The sequence below is a fragment of the Solanum lycopersicum genome, chromosome 1 (genome assembly GCF_036512215.1).
Source record: "Solanum lycopersicum chromosome 1, SLM_r2.1".
Taxonomy (NCBI): domain Eukaryota; kingdom Viridiplantae; phylum Streptophyta; class Magnoliopsida; order Solanales; family Solanaceae; genus Solanum; species Solanum lycopersicum.
Genome location: NC_090800.1, coordinates 87,895,972 through 87,911,470, shown reverse-complemented (window position 1 = coordinate 87,911,470; position 15,499 = coordinate 87,895,972). Strand labels below are relative to the sequence as shown.

Here is a 15,499-nt window from a genome sequence, read left to right as displayed (position 1 = left end):
AACAACATTGCATAAAAAAAAGAATCTTTTATCCTCCAAATGGTCCAAAAGGGAAGTGTTAATTGTGTTGTAATGCAAAACTCCAGAGGAAACTTTAGACAAAGAAACTCAAAAAAATCTGGTAAAGAATGCAACTTGATAGATTTTCCTTGTTCATTAATTAAAAAAACACATTAAAGTTCTTATCTTTGAAGTAAAATATCACTAATAAAGCTAAACACACAATCAATTTAGGAGAATACATAAACTATGGAGGTCTCTCATCTTTGAAGCAAAATATCACTAAAGAACATGATAAAAGAGACTATCAACTTTGAAAATAAACACACAACTTTAGACAAATACATAAACTATGGAGGTAAAAAGAGTCAGAAAAATTAGATGCCAACAGTGCAGTAAACAAGGGCAAAAATCATACCACCAAAACCCAAGCAATGCCTTGAACACCAACAATTAATTCTACATGAGCAATTAGCTCTTGGGTAACCCATAAATGCGTGTGAATTTATGAATATGTACTTGAGAAAAGCTATCTCAAGCGTCTTATTTGATTATCCTCTCTCTTTTTCCATATTGTATTCCCTTTTGCCTCTTCTCTTTCCCATTAAAAATGGTGTACTGGCACATTGGTTTATGCACTCATATTTTACCACTCTCTTCTTAATATATTATATTAATTACTTCCTCCTTTTTTTATATTACTTGATCATAGCATATTATTATGACATTTTATTTTTAGAAAACAAAAATATTTTTTTGCTAAATTAATCTTCATTCGATACTAATTTATTCATCTTTCTTTGTTCACTATATTATTTTATAATGTCTAATAATATTTATCCAGTCTAATAAGATCAATGAACACTTATTATTTTATGTCTATTTTACTCCTGCGATTAAATATTGTTCATTTTTCAATATTTAGAGAGAATGATTTATACTTAATAAGGGTGATTGGGAAAAGACATAAAGTCATCTCTAAAATTGTTCGGTATTTGCATAAAAACACTTTAACTTTGGATAATATATTTGTAAATTGGCCGTTTTGATCCATTTTCTCGCATGGGTTGTTATCACGCAAATGGGGCGCGTGACCTAATTTTTTTACTGTTATAACCACCTATAAAGTGTCAGGTGTCATTATATTTCTTTAATATTGATTATTTAATTAATTTACATCATCTTCCCCATTATCTTCTTCACCCAAATTCAAAATCCAATTACCTTTTCTTCATCTTCTTCAACTTAGAAGATCCATTTATTTCATCCATTATAATCACTTTTTTTCTTGTCTCTTGCTTTTCTTTGTTTCTTTTTCTTCTTTTATCTATTTTTTTTATAAAAAAAAAAAAGCAGTCCATTGATTAGAGAATACTATGAAACTCCATCTCTTTTTTTGTCTCATTACGTTGCTTTAGTAACTTGAGAGTTGAATTGATTTTATTTAGTTATGTTTTGATGACGAAAAAAGTGTTGTAACATGGAAGCATCATGGAGGTTACATTAAAGGTGACTATGGCTGCTACTTTTGGAGGATTTACAACAAGAATAAAAGATTTTGAGTAATGAAGATTTAAGAAAAAAGAGGGAAAAAATGAAAATAAAGTTAATAAAAATAGAAATGATAAAATGAAAATGAAAATGAAACTAAAAATTAAAAATTAAAAGTACTTAATACGTGTCAAACAATTATTGGTGCGTGATTGTACCTCTTTTCTTGCAATTGGGGTTGGGTAAGAAATGAGATATTTATAACACTCTTAAATTGTTCAATGGAAAAAATAGGACACCCACAAAGTGAAGGTGTCTTTTTGAAAAATTCGAGACAACTTCAGTGATAACTTTATGTTTTTTCTCAACAATTTACTAATTCTTAATATAGGGGTGTGCAAAAATTGAATCGATCAATTATAGTTAATTGATTTTAGTTTTTTCTTTTTTAGTCTTATTGGACTATTTGATTCTAATTTTACTTTGTAAATGTAGGTTGTAGCTTTTGCAACTTTGTAAAGGTTTGTAATTTGATCAACATAAGAAATTACATACTATGTTTTAGCGGTGACGTGTAAATTGTAATTATAACCTTCGTACTATATATTTTCTTATTGATGTGATTTCTCATTATCTTTCTTATTTCACTATATCAAAACATTTATAAAAGTGAGAAATCATATAATATTTTACAAATATCTTTTTTTTAATAAATCGAAAATTGAATCGATAACAATCTAAGACCGATAAACCGAAAATCGATAAAAAGTATCCTATTAATTTGTTATTAGGTTAGCATATTTAAAAATAAAAACCGAACCAATCGATACAAACCCCCACTCTACCACCGCCACCACCATCGCACACTTCTTAATTCATATGTCAAGTCAATAATAGATAACTATAGTTCGCCAAAGAGAGCACTAATAATTCAATACTAAGGATAGTATGAGAAAAAGTAATACTCCCTCTTTTCTATTTGATGTGATACATTTCGCATTTTAATATTTAAACAAATATATTTTTGCAATGAATTTTTCATAGATTTTTTTCAACATTTTGAATTATTGATTATTATAACTTAGAGGAGTACTTTTTACATAATTTACAAATATATAAATTCAGGAATCACTAGATGTATGACATATATAAACTTGTTTCACTTAAGCATATGATCAATTGACATATATTTTTGCTTTATCAAATTACTTAATCCGAGTAAATTGGTATAGTTTAATCCATGGTCAGTCTATTATATGATGTTATTGAGGGTACAAATTTAACTTAATGAACGAAGCAATAGTAAATTTAGCTATTACAATCAAAGCTGTTGGATTTCAATGATATTGAAGTATCAAGATGAATTGTAACTTTTCAAAGAGAACTTTTAGATGACGTAGATTTACATTTACTTTAGGCACTTCTTTTACAATTTTTTCAATGGAAGGTCTATTAAAATCGTCTCTCTATTTCTATGGTAGAAATAAGGTTTACATACACTTCAATGTCTTCAAACCTTACTTCATAGGATTACATGTGATTTGTGTATGTTGTTGTAGGGTCATCTTTAGATGAGTCCGAAGCTAAAAGGACAAAAAAAATTACCAAAAATCTCAAAAGGACATATCATATTTTTTTAAAATCGAAAGAGCAAAATCGCTTCTGCCAAAACAATTTCCCTCTGAAACATATGAAAGCCGTCTACTCCGTTAAAAATAAAAATCATTGCTCAGGAAGCAATTTTCTCTAAAAGGTTTTTCATTTTTTTCTTCACAGAGTTTTATTTATTTATTTTAAATCGATACCGTGGCAGCTTTTTACCTTTATTAAAAAAATAAAAAGGCAGCGTTTAACGCAAAAATATAAGAAATTTAGCGTTTACTTTTTTGAAAAAATATTCTCTGCCTTGATAGCGTTTTTTAAAAACTTTTTTTTCTTTTTCTTCAACTTTTCTTTGAGAATCGCTTTTTTATTAAAAAATACTTTAAAAAAAATAAATAGCGGATTAGGCAGCAAAATTCACCCATCCAAATAGAAAAATAAATTTCAGGCTGCGATTTTTTTTAAAAAGAACTAAGTACAGTGAATGCAAATAATGAAACAAAAAATAAAGTAAAATTTCAATGTTTTTTTATATAAAAAAGCTGCCAAAGCGATTTCCTTTTTTTAAAAAAATTCTATGAAATCGCTGTGCGATACTAGGGGGAAATAGAAAAAAAAAGAACTTGGGTTTACTAGGGGGAAATAGAAAAAAAAAGAACTTGGGTTTTAATATTAATAGAGTATACTGAGTTCATGTGTCGAAGGAAAATCAGTAGCAATTTTGCCCTTTTGATTTTAAAAAAAAAATATGATGTGCCCTTTTGAAAGTTTTAATAACTTTATTTTTGCTTCAAACTCATCTTTTAGATGCAACAGAATCCTCATAATACCTGCTCTGAGAGAAGTATACTACTCTTGACTGTAAATATTAGTTTGGATATTACATCCATGCAAAGTCCAGACGAGAAATTCTGGGATAAGCTGCATTAAGTTGAACAGAACACACCATATAACCCTTGATCCATTCTCATGAATCATGATATAGGGCAGGAGCAAAATGACTACACCTGGTTTTTCTTATAACTAGAGCGGTTCGAAAAAAAGAGTCTTTAACTGGTAAGACCTACCTGCAACTGATAGAAGCATTTGTCCTACTAAAGTTCCTCCAGGAAAGGCTTGACAATGCCAATTTGACCAAGGGAGTTGCAAAAAAGCTACATTACATATACTAACTACCTGAGCCAGGTGCTCCATCTTTCAATTCACATTTTGACAACTACAGTAGGAGTCGTCTCATCTGCTGCACATTGACGCCATCTAATTGCCATCCCTCTCATCTTTCTTGGCAGTCGCTCCAGGAATATTCTGTTTCACAGGGGTTGTCTCATCATTCCTATCAAGAGATTCAAGCTCTACTTCCTCTGGAATCACAGCAGGAATATTATGCAGCTTAAATGACAGGTATGAAGCATCCTGTAGGAGCTTTCTTTCCTGCAGATACTTGTAAAGTGTAAACACCAAGGGTTAAGGAAACACTTTCCTATGTTTGCAGAATGGACCGGGATGAAGAACAAAATTAGGGCATGAAGGATGAGATGATAAAAGAGGAACATAGGGGTGATCATAGAAAGTAATGCTGGTGACCAAACACAGAGGCTTAATGCCAAATCTGTGCTAAATTTTTCCATCCTTGGGACTGGTTTGGCGTTCTGACAAATACAATAAATTTAGCCACCCAGAAAATAAGGAAAAAAAGGATATTCATCTCTCCATCCTTTCTCATTTGCTCGATCAATTTTTTTTTGCAACACTTCCAGCTCTCGAGCAATCCCCTGGCATTAGAAGGGAAGGTGCATCAGATATTTAGATGTTTCACAAATATATTGATTCAACATAAAAAAGAAACAGGTCGCTAGTATTTTCAAGTTACCGAAACAGAAGCTGGACTATAAATTCATAGAGCTACAAATAATCCAAATCAACAAGGAGTTCCTAAGGAAATAAATTATCCAACTTTAAAAGTAACTTAGTAAGATTGAAACCATACATGCTTTGTGATGTCCTCATGAAGGATTTTAGCTTTCTGTTCAAGCTCCACCTGCAAATAGGAGTCAAAGTTAAGTACTAAACGGGGATTTGAAATTCAGCTGAATCTATAACTGAAAAACCTGAGGAATTGAACTAAAATCTTTTCAGAAATGCTCAAACATTTAATAGAGGTGACACACACAATTTAAAATGGTGTCAGAGCAAGATTTTCTTTTTTCGATTTGAGCCTTACCACAATCCATCACTGAAAAATCCTCCCGCGGTTCAGGGATATATCCATGCCCATAAGTGAGGAGAATGAAAAACCAAATGCAAATTAGATAAAGGTATCCCCTTTCTAGTAGCTTAAGATTTTAAATGAAGTGGTACAAGTCAAACAGACTCTCCATATAGTAAAATGAGAACTACAAAAGCACTGTGTCAGACTGGTAAGCTGGAAGATTCCCTCATTATCTCTCACACTAGGAAAGAAATGTACTGATCCACATAACCCACTATTGAATCATGTTGTTTGGTTGATCTGCAGTAGTGATTTAGATGAACCCATTCAATGTCCAGTTGTACTCGATCTTGTGACCTTCCCACTAATGCAATTCTAAAGTTGTCTTATCTTTTTGGAGAAAAAGAATGTTCATGTAACATGTAGATGATGAGAAAACACTTTTTTTTGAGGTGGTGATGTAGAGTTTGCTCAAAATGAAAGAAGACAATGGGTTTCAGTGATGCATGCTTTTCATTTAGAATAGAAAACTATCAAATGACAGAATAATTAGTGATAGAGACCAGGATGGGAGAAACTAAACCATCAACCTATTCGCATTACATCGACTCATTTTTTCATCAACAACCTAAAATGATAAGGGACAGGGATTATAAGAAGAAGAAGAAGAAGAATGAGAATTCACTGGGCCACTCCAGTAAGCTCCCTATATCTAAGTCTTTCTCAGAAATGGTTAAGAATTGGGTGCCACTAACCCAGCCAAGATCTACCAAGGTTCTAATAGTTCCTTCCCAACAGAGGGATATTTTAGATAGTCACTCTGAGGGAAACGAGCAAGTGGTATGTTGAAAGAAGCATTCTGCCTAAAGATCTGAGACTAAAGAAACTAGCTCCCACTCAATCCATAATGAAAAAGAAATTGGGTTGTTTTAGAGGCAACCAGAACTTGCACTGAGCAGTGTGGAAAGAGAGCACTTTTTGGACAAGTCATTTATATGCTGGAAACAATAGTTAAACAAATTAGAGCTCTCAAACACACAATAACATCTTGACTATGTTTCAACGTAATGGTAATGTGAAACTGCAAGCAAGAAAACTTTACAATTGTAAGCTTTTCAAGCAGACCCGCTTTCACCTTCTCCTGCAGATCATCACATTCTTCCTGAAAAACAGAGAAAAATGTCAAAAACATTGAATTGAAGGGTTAACCACAAAAGCTTCTTGGTAGAGCTTAGTCACTGGGTAGTTCCGCACAGTAAAGATGCTTCTCAAGTATAGAGGAATACATGTGACAGCTTCAAATCAACTAAGGGTGAGATGCTACATTGTATTCTGAAGAAACAAAATACTAGCTTCCATTAAGATATAAACTACTAGAAACTTTCATCATTTTTTTCCTCGGTAATACTCAAAATGATCCTCAGAATTCTCAACTGAAAAGTTAGTAGAAAAGGGAATAATTATAAGGTCTATTTTTTGCATATGCAATTCCCACTAATGTAAAGCCACCAACAGTTGCACAAAAGACTGTCCAATAATATGAGTACTACAATTACACGTGACAGTCCAGCAGCTCTAGAATGCTATCAAACATTTATCGCTTGTGATATTTGAAATTTTTTCCAATCTTATGATCACGCAGAACCTCAGCTTTCACAAAGTTGAGAACATTGGTAACCACATAAAGCCACTCTTCAGTCACTGAATTTGATATTTACCGTAACTAGAAAGCATGTAGGCGTCTGGGTACACTTTACCTTCCCTAAACCCCACATACGGATTGCACTGGGTTTGTGGACGTTGTAGTAACTTGTACAATAACTAAAAGACGTACGAAGTTACGATTTCTGTGATGCAGAATAAAACTTGAAGCTGGGCTAAAAAAACTATTTTCTTCCATTTGAAATAGAAAGGGACAACTAATCCACATACCAAACTTCCTAATCAGCGGCTGCAATAGGGATCTTTTCCAAGGGTGAAATCTATTATGACGCTACTAATACAAAATCTGAGACAGACAATAATAACAACTTCTAAAAACAATAGAAATCCTTTGATCTTTTAAAATCATCAAACAAATATGGCCTAGAAAATAACCAACATCCAAAAGTAACAACTTTTTTGCAGCCTGCTTTTAGCAGTTTGGAATCTAACACTAAATTAGAAGAGCGACACATTTGTACATGGCAAGACTCTGATCAAAAACATTTAATCTCTGTATAATGAATGTATTGGTAGAATGATCATACAAGTGTTGTGTATATCTGCCTCCTCAAAATGAGCAGTACAGTAGACTTCTGGGCAGGCATGCGAAATTATTCACATCTGCTTGCTATATAAATAGCTGACATTATAAGTAGCGATTTGATAGACAGATGCCTCAAAATGTGAAGTAGGTTACCTTACAAAACTCATCATCAGAAAGCATGGTCAAGCTAACATCTCTGGCCATATTTGAAACTTGAATTGAAGTCTCACTGTTGCATTTATCACTTGATCTGAGCTTGATTCCTGAAATACTCGCTTAAACAAGAAAGATGTCAGTTTTGAAAGCAAAATTGGTGCTCAAGATTAAAATTTCAATGGAAGATGAGAATAGGATTATGTTCACTGCCTCACTCTTTCCATCCCATATACTTGACTTGCCTGCTTCTTTCTCTTCCAAATTTGCTGAACTTCTTAAATAGATTGATTTATCTTATTTCATCACATCATATCAATTTTCTACTTCCCATTTATCAAAATCCTATTTGATTTATATTATAGCAACCTTTTTAGAATTCTCTCTCTCAACCTTTGGTGATAGTCAAACTAGGTCTTCAACTTTTCTTCTTTGGGCTAAGGAGAGTAAATTGTTTTTAGCAAAGAACATCATCCGTCACGAAAAGAGTACCATGATCTGGAACCAATCTGATTCTCTATGTGAATTCCAGCACTGTTGCTTTACAATTTTTAAAATATAATTACATATTTGAAGCTACATATTAGTTACTGCTAATCACAGTTACTTTGATAAAATCTAATCAACTTCTTTAACATATGGTAGTCAAAGAAAGAAACAATTTGACTACCCAGATAGTAATAATACCATACAACATGGGCAGACAAATTATAATAAATTGTAAAGGATGTTTATATACTCTAAAAAAATATAGAGGGTGTTAAGATTGAACTCTTCACTCAATATTAGCAACACAGCAATGACCAAAGGAAATTTCAGTTCATGGAAAGATGAAAAGAGTTCCGAGTTTCAACTTCTATTTCATGTGCTTGAACATACTATCAATGTCAAGTTATCAACAAAAAGTGTAGACGAAGATGATTGAGGAAACCATAAATCATTTATGTTAGAGAAAAAACAGGTGCTCTAGCTAATTAATGTCCAATCATCCAAAATCTCCGTATGGAAGACATTAGCATAATGCAGCATTCAGACATATTCACAGCAGTCCACCGAAGGATATTAGCAACTATAGACAAATCAAAGAAGGTAAGTCATTTGTTAAAACAACCTGCAATTTGCACAAGCTGATGAGAGTTACGCTGCTCATAATCACGTGGATCTAACTTGAGCCGAACAAAACTTCCTATAATCTTGGTTTCAACGGACTCAGGCTGCTTGATCATCTCCTGCACCAAGCTCCTCTTCAGGTAAACGAGTTTGATATTTTTAGGAATCAAGGCTGCAAATTGACTTTGTGCTGCACTTGAATACCAAATTGAGGACATCTTCTTTTGTTCAACCTTTTTCTCAGTTTTAGGAGCCACCAAAATTTCTGTGTCATCGACTTCGAGATCATGATCAAGCTCATCCTTTTGTAATTGCTCCTCATTTTCAAGAAAATGGCTTTCAAGGAGGCTAAATATTCTGTGTCTGTTTACCACTTTCTTCCCAAAAACAGCTTGTAACCGAGCATCACAAAGGATTCTTCTCTTTTTAACTGGATGGATTAGGTTATGTTCTTTTATATATTTGGTTACTATCGATGTCACATCATATTGGGATAATTTTTCTCTGGTATCTTGCCCAACAAACTGAAGAAAGTCAATTAGAGTTTTTGATCCCCATCCAACAAATACTTTTTTCTTTAGATTGACACTTCTTTGCATCTTTGTTTTATGCTGTATACATCTCTTCTTTTTAAGCCTTTTCTTCTGAGATTCTCTGTCACTGAAATCTTCATTGTCTGAAGAAATCTGATCATCCTCTTCTTCACTGTGTTCGTCCTCTTCTTCACTATGTTTATCTGAATCAGAGCTAATTTGGCTAATCTTCGCCTTGTTTAGTTTAGCCTTACCAGCAAGGAGACTATTCTTGTCAAATCCTTCTTTTTCTTTTACTATCTCGTAATACTCCTTGAAAAGGCCCTCGTATGTTTCCCGATCTCTGAGGTCTACGCTTTCCTGGAAAGCAACAATAATTCACAAGAGAGAATACATCACTCATCAACTAGAGGAAAAATAAAGCAAATAAGAGAGGAATATATATCAAGCAATAAAAGAAAGACTCCTCTAACTGAATATAGCCAATTAATAGTGATGAACACGTAAAATGTAATCTCACATGCTCATACAGAGTAACATAAGCTGTTAATCAAATTTGTGACATAACAAAGATCAATCGTGATAATATCCATCTCACATATTGCTAGATTACTGATCTTTGGCACTGGAAACTTATTTGGACGACCAAAATGCCTACCTGACCATCCGTTTTTGATGGATTGCTCTCCCAGGAAGCATGTTCAAGAAAAGTTAATCTCAAAAAAGAGGTTTTGATCTGGATAATAAATGATACATGAGTCAGAAAAGCACAAAAACAGTCAATACCTGCTCCTTCACTGCGCAGTGGCCAACAACCTATCACCTATGGATCATGCCACAAAATGTGAAAGAAGTCTAAGGCGTCATGCTATTAACATTCAAGCTGTTTGCCTGGGCTATTTCAGTAAATAGTTTCCATGACAAGTTCTCTTCGGGCGTGACAATAAACATTTCCAAAATAGTATAGTAACTAACTAGTTAATACTGAACCAAAAATTAAAGTTTCGGAGTAATCATAATAATCATGCATACCCCATCAGAATCAATACTTTTGTCTTCTTCCACAAGCAATGCGAGCTTTAGGCAGTTATTGCAGAATCCATGCTTCCCTTTAAGAAGGACAAAATTGATACGACCAATGCAGCGATAGCATACAGCTCTATCACAACAATAACACTGATAATTTGAACTTCTCTTGCAAACTAAGCATGTATGCCATCCTGGAACACGGTAAAACTGATATTACTTTTCGCACAACAATTTTTATTCTATTTATGAAAAGCAGCACATGACCAGCGAAACTAACAAGACAAAATAAGCCAACTCAAACTTCAAACATTTGAATGCAATCTACATTACAGCCCTTGGAGTTTGGCTTCCCTGGAGCCTGTGTGAACGCGGGAAGCTTCATGCACCAGACTACACTTTTAACCTAACATCTTTAAATGATAGCTGTAGGAATGTATTTTAGCAAAAGTTACCACTGATACGAATCCTCTAAACATTGTGGTTCGTCATTCCAAACAGTGGTGCAGTAATAACTTTGAGCCAAATTAAGCGATTAGATTTTTTCCAATATTGTTTTGTAATAGACAAACAAATTTTATTTTTCTAAATCAAACTCCAACAATCAAGAAAAATACAACTACAACAATTGCAGTTAAGTACTATTTAAGCCCTTTATATTCTCTTGGCTTATATGTATTAATTATATTCTTATCAAGCATACAACACACGTCCGCTAAAGGAACCTATCCCTGGAGAATTTAGGTTGCGGATAAGTGATGAAATTCAAACTTGTATCTACATATTAGGTTTCGAGCTTAACGATGTTCTTATGAAAATTTATTTATACATGTAGAAATAGCAAAGACAGTTTATTTTCCAGTGATTATTTCACAAATCTCAATACAACAGTAACTCAAAATTCCAATTGCCTTTTTCACTCGATATAAACTATGTTCTTTCATGCTCAACTTTGGCTAGTCAAAATCAATAAACTAGCAAAAGGAAAAAAACCACTCAGACAAAACAAAAGGAGAAAGATAAAATAGAAATATTAAATTTGCTTGAAGAAGGATGAATTAAGATGCTTGCCACATGTCCAATAGATATCACTTGTCAAGACTGAGTCATCTTTCCCCACACATACAGGGTGATAAGCTTTCAAACAGTCCCTGCAAAGTCAAAAATACATTATCAGTAGAAGTCCATGTAGAGAAAGAATCACCAAGTCACAGGATGACCATCAGCAGTACAGGTATTCAGTCACAGTCAACTACTTTCAATCCTTTGAATTTCAAAAACGAGATGAAAGGAAAGACACTGCAATCGTGACAGGAACGAATGAATCCCACCAAACTGAATTTCGCTTTGTAGTGAAGGTACTTACATTTGTTAAATTAGAGGACATTCAAATCATTACTTCATTAAAACACAGAAGTGCTTTAGTAGCATAAGTAGTGTGCCCGCGTTTATCGGAGATGCACAATTTATTTTGTCAGCACTTTCACTTTCTCAATTGCACATGACCTCAGTTGTTCATTAGATAGAGAGAGATTGGTTTCAATTTTTGTACCATATTAAACCAGAGACATTAACTGGAACGCGTAATGAATACCATTGCAGAGTACCAAGCCAGAAGAGAAAAGGCTAGCAAAAACAAAGACTACCTAGCTAATTTCTAGGCCATATACTGCTTATATCATTGATTTTCTGAAGCTTTAAACATGAAATTATATAAAAAGAAAAGCAGTGCTCATCTCAAAAGATGAATGACCAGCAAGTAGAGCACGAGTTTAAAGAATCACAAGCCACTCTAGCATCCAAGGAGTTATAGATTTTATTGTGCTTTATATAAGTCACAAGTAGAGCAGAAAACTGAAAGAACCAACTTGTTTATAACATGACATTATAAACATGCAAGCAAGCTTGACTTTATCCAAGAAATTTATTGGTTTATCAAACAAGAAAATATATTTATTTGTTTTGATTAATGGAGAAACACTGAAGAGTCAGCCATTGCACAATTTCAAAAAAAAAAAAAACAATACACTAACAAGTAACAGATGACCAAGAACCTAGGATTCCAAAAAAAAAGGGGCAATTTTAACTTTAAATTGGAAAATGCGTCCTTTTCAAGCCAGATAAATTAATAATTAAAGTTTCCAAACAAAATGTCCCACGTTTTCATCCAGAAAAATAAAAATATAATTTTTACATTCAAGACCAGCTTTAAGATAATTTCATTTGTTCCCAAAATAAAATTGATTTATTTTAATTATTTAGGAAGAATAATTTACCCATAATCACAAATCATAAGGTTTCCTCCGTCTTTGCATTCGAAACACCAATCTTCTGCAATTTCTGTTTTGTTCAAAATCGTCCTATGCCTCTTCTTTGCCATTTATACCAGACACCTATTTCACTGTAATCAAGAAAAAGCCCCTTGTTTAGTTCATACAAAAAAAAAAGGACCAACCATTCTTGGTGTAAAATTTTGCAGAAATAGTATATACATTGAAAGATAAAGAAAACCAAAACCAAGAACAACAATCCACTTAATTCTAAAGAAACCACAAGAACTCATAACAAAAAATTCTAAAAAAAAAACAAAAAAAAAACCATGAATCATAACAAAAAATCCAAAGAAACCCCAAGAATCATAACAATTTTTTCAAAAGAAATCCCAAGAACAATAACAAAAAAAAGATCTAAGGAAACCCCAAGAATCATGATAAAAACTTCTAAAAAATCCCAAGAAGTCCTAACAAAATTTACAGATTTTCAAGAATTCTGACACCCATTAACCTAAAACCTATTAATGTTGTTCTGATCAACTAAAAGATGTTCAAAATAATCATAAAGAAAAAAAAAACAGCTTTACATGGTACACCTTGTTCAACATAAAACTGAAAACTTTTACTCTGCTATAACAGAAACACAAAACTGAAAACTTTTACTCTGCTTTTAACATTAACTCATTGAAGAGAGAAATGGGGTAGAGAAAGTTTCGCTGAAGAGTCCAATTTTCAAGAAAGTTTTACTTATTGAAACTGAGAGCAATCTATTCTTGGATTTTACAGTAATGGCTGACACACTCTACAGAAGAATGAAAACATTTGTCAGTTCAAAAAGAGGACGATCAAAACAATGTTTACCACACTAATTGATTCTTTTTAATAAAATGTTTGAGTAAATATCGCAAACACCCTTTAAACTATTTATATTTTATCAATTTAATACTTTTTAAGAGTCCTTTAAAAGGAATAATTCATAGAATGTAGAGTCATTTTGTTTCGTAGAAATACTTAATTTTATCAATTTTATTTCGTAGGAATATATATACACACGCATTAAAATTTAATTTTTTTTGTTATTTAACTAAATTCATTGATTTTTTTCTCTACTTCATAGTTACAATATTGATTTTTTTTTAATTTTAAATCAAACTAAAATTTAACATTTTAAAGATGATCTAATTCGAAAATGGATCAATAATAATGGAAGGGGCAGTATCAATTTAGCGACTTGCCTAATTTAATTATAAATTAGGAGTATTCAATAATGTTAATTTTAATTTAAAAAATTAAATATTAAAACATATATAGACTGTAAAATTTAGTGGCATTGGAATCTGGTTCATCTTCTGTCGATTGACATAAATCCATCAAGCCGTCACTTGTAACAATTTTCAGTAAAAAAATAATCTCCTTTTTATTTAAAAAAAGAATTTTTTTCAGTTACATTTTATTTTTAACCTTTATAGATGACATATTTAAGGTTATAAATTTTAATTTAGGATTATAAGATTTTAAAAAAAAATTATTTATTTTAATTTTATGTCAAATCAAATTAGATCATTTTTTATAAAATGGAGGAAACATAAACTTTCAAAAATTATATTTAGCGGGACACTAATTTGACACAAATTGACAAGAGCAAATTAATTTTAAACAATTAAGTAAATTCATTTATTTCTTGTATCCAAAATATCTTTAAAAGTAAAATCACTTTGAATATATCAAAATTATTTTTCCTAAAAAGTGAAGTCACTTCTGAAAAGTCCAATAAATAATTATTTCTTTTCGGTTTACATTGTCCAAGAAATTAGAATCCCGCTCAAAAAAAAGTGTGTTAAAATTTTGGTTTCTTTCTCCTTTACCTTATATTACATATCTTCTTCTACTCCTTTTTTTTTTCTCTACGTTTCTTCATAATTTTTTTACTATTCTTAGTAAATATATTTATTCGTCAAACTAGAAAACTTCATATATTTAGTAGTGTTTTGTTCGTAATTTAGTTGATCATTTTTAAAATTAAACAAAAATAAATTTAATTAATTTGATTTTTCAAATGTTAAAATCAATTTAAATTAATTAAGTTGATTTTTCATCACTTTAAATTTTTTTTATTTTTCTTGCTATTTGATTTTTGTGGACTTCTCAAAAATATGTGATACTATAAATTTTGATAACGTCCATATATGAAATCGATCAAAAAATAAATTATTGCATTTTAAGAAATATGATAAATTATTTCCAACAATTTTGCTATTTTTTTACAATATTAAAGATGACGATATATTAAGATATATTGTTAATATTTTATTTAAATAAAAATAATTAATTAAATTACGAGTTATTTTCAACAAGAAAAAGTACTATCAACATTATCAAAATAAATATATAAATTAAACAAAAAAGTAAATGCAATAAAATTTGATAATCATAAAGAGAAACGCATGAATACTAAAAATGTCTAATCTTTTATCAACGAAGACACAAATTAATTTAGTCTCACAAACACTTCTTAAAATATATTAGTCATATAAAAATCATTTTTCAAATGAATTAGTCAAATACGATTATTTTTTAAAAAACACGTTAAAAACTATTTTAAAAAGATACTTATAAAAATATCAGTATTTAGTACGAATATCAAGTAAACTTTCGTATAGACGATTCGTAAATAGGAACGGAGGGAGTATCAAATATGATATTCCTTTTAATCCTATTTATATGCCATCATTGCTTAAATAGGTGATTCTTAATACTCCTTATATGTTCACTTTTACTTGTCGCTTATTCCTAAAATACATTTTTACGGATCACTTTTGAAATATCAAGAAAAAACAGTAATTCTTTTCATGTT

General features: G+C 31.4%; 2 protein-coding genes across 34 annotated transcripts in view; both read right to left on the bottom strand.

Moving 5' to 3' along the window:
- LOC101262962 (zinc finger CCCH domain-containing protein 19-like) overlaps window positions 1-637 on the bottom strand; it is a 32,906-nt gene extending 32,269 nt beyond the window's left edge. For 9 of the 14 annotated variants that reach the window (XM_069289181.1, XM_069289186.1, XM_069289189.1 and 6 more), the window contains exon 1: window positions 419-637. The gene's annotated coding sequence lies outside the window, so the exon portion shown is untranslated. The remainder of the gene's footprint in view (window positions 1-418) is intronic. The other 5 variants (XM_069289148.1, XM_069289173.1, XM_069289157.1 and 2 more) reach the window with 1 other exon arrangement.
- A 3,292-nt stretch (window positions 638-3,929) lies between these two features.
- On the bottom strand, window positions 3,930-13,554 carry LOC101262358 (uncharacterized protein At5g08430). 20 transcript variants are annotated; one of them, XM_069289109.1, is made up of 11 exons: window positions 13,507-13,548; window positions 12,649-12,773; window positions 11,444-11,523; window positions 10,379-10,566; window positions 10,005-10,082; window positions 8,815-9,706; window positions 7,704-7,825; window positions 6,405-6,464; window positions 5,081-5,131; window positions 4,795-4,865; window positions 3,930-4,543 (listed from the first exon to the last, which is right to left on the bottom strand). In XM_069289109.1, the coding sequence occupies exons 2-11, from the start codon at window positions 12,750-12,752 to the stop codon at window positions 4,351-4,353; spliced, it is 1,839 nt and encodes a 612-aa protein (XP_069145210.1). In that variant the 5' UTR covers window positions 12,753-12,773; window positions 13,507-13,548; the 3' UTR covers window positions 3,930-4,350. The 20 variants fall into 20 exon arrangements, with proteins under 20 accessions (XP_069145210.1, XP_069145198.1, XP_069145215.1 ...); XM_069289097.1 differs by having other exon boundaries at window positions 13,393-13,527; XM_069289114.1 differs by having other exon boundaries at window positions 7,704-7,813; window positions 13,393-13,527.
- Between the last annotated feature and the right edge of the window lie 1,945 nt (window positions 13,555-15,499).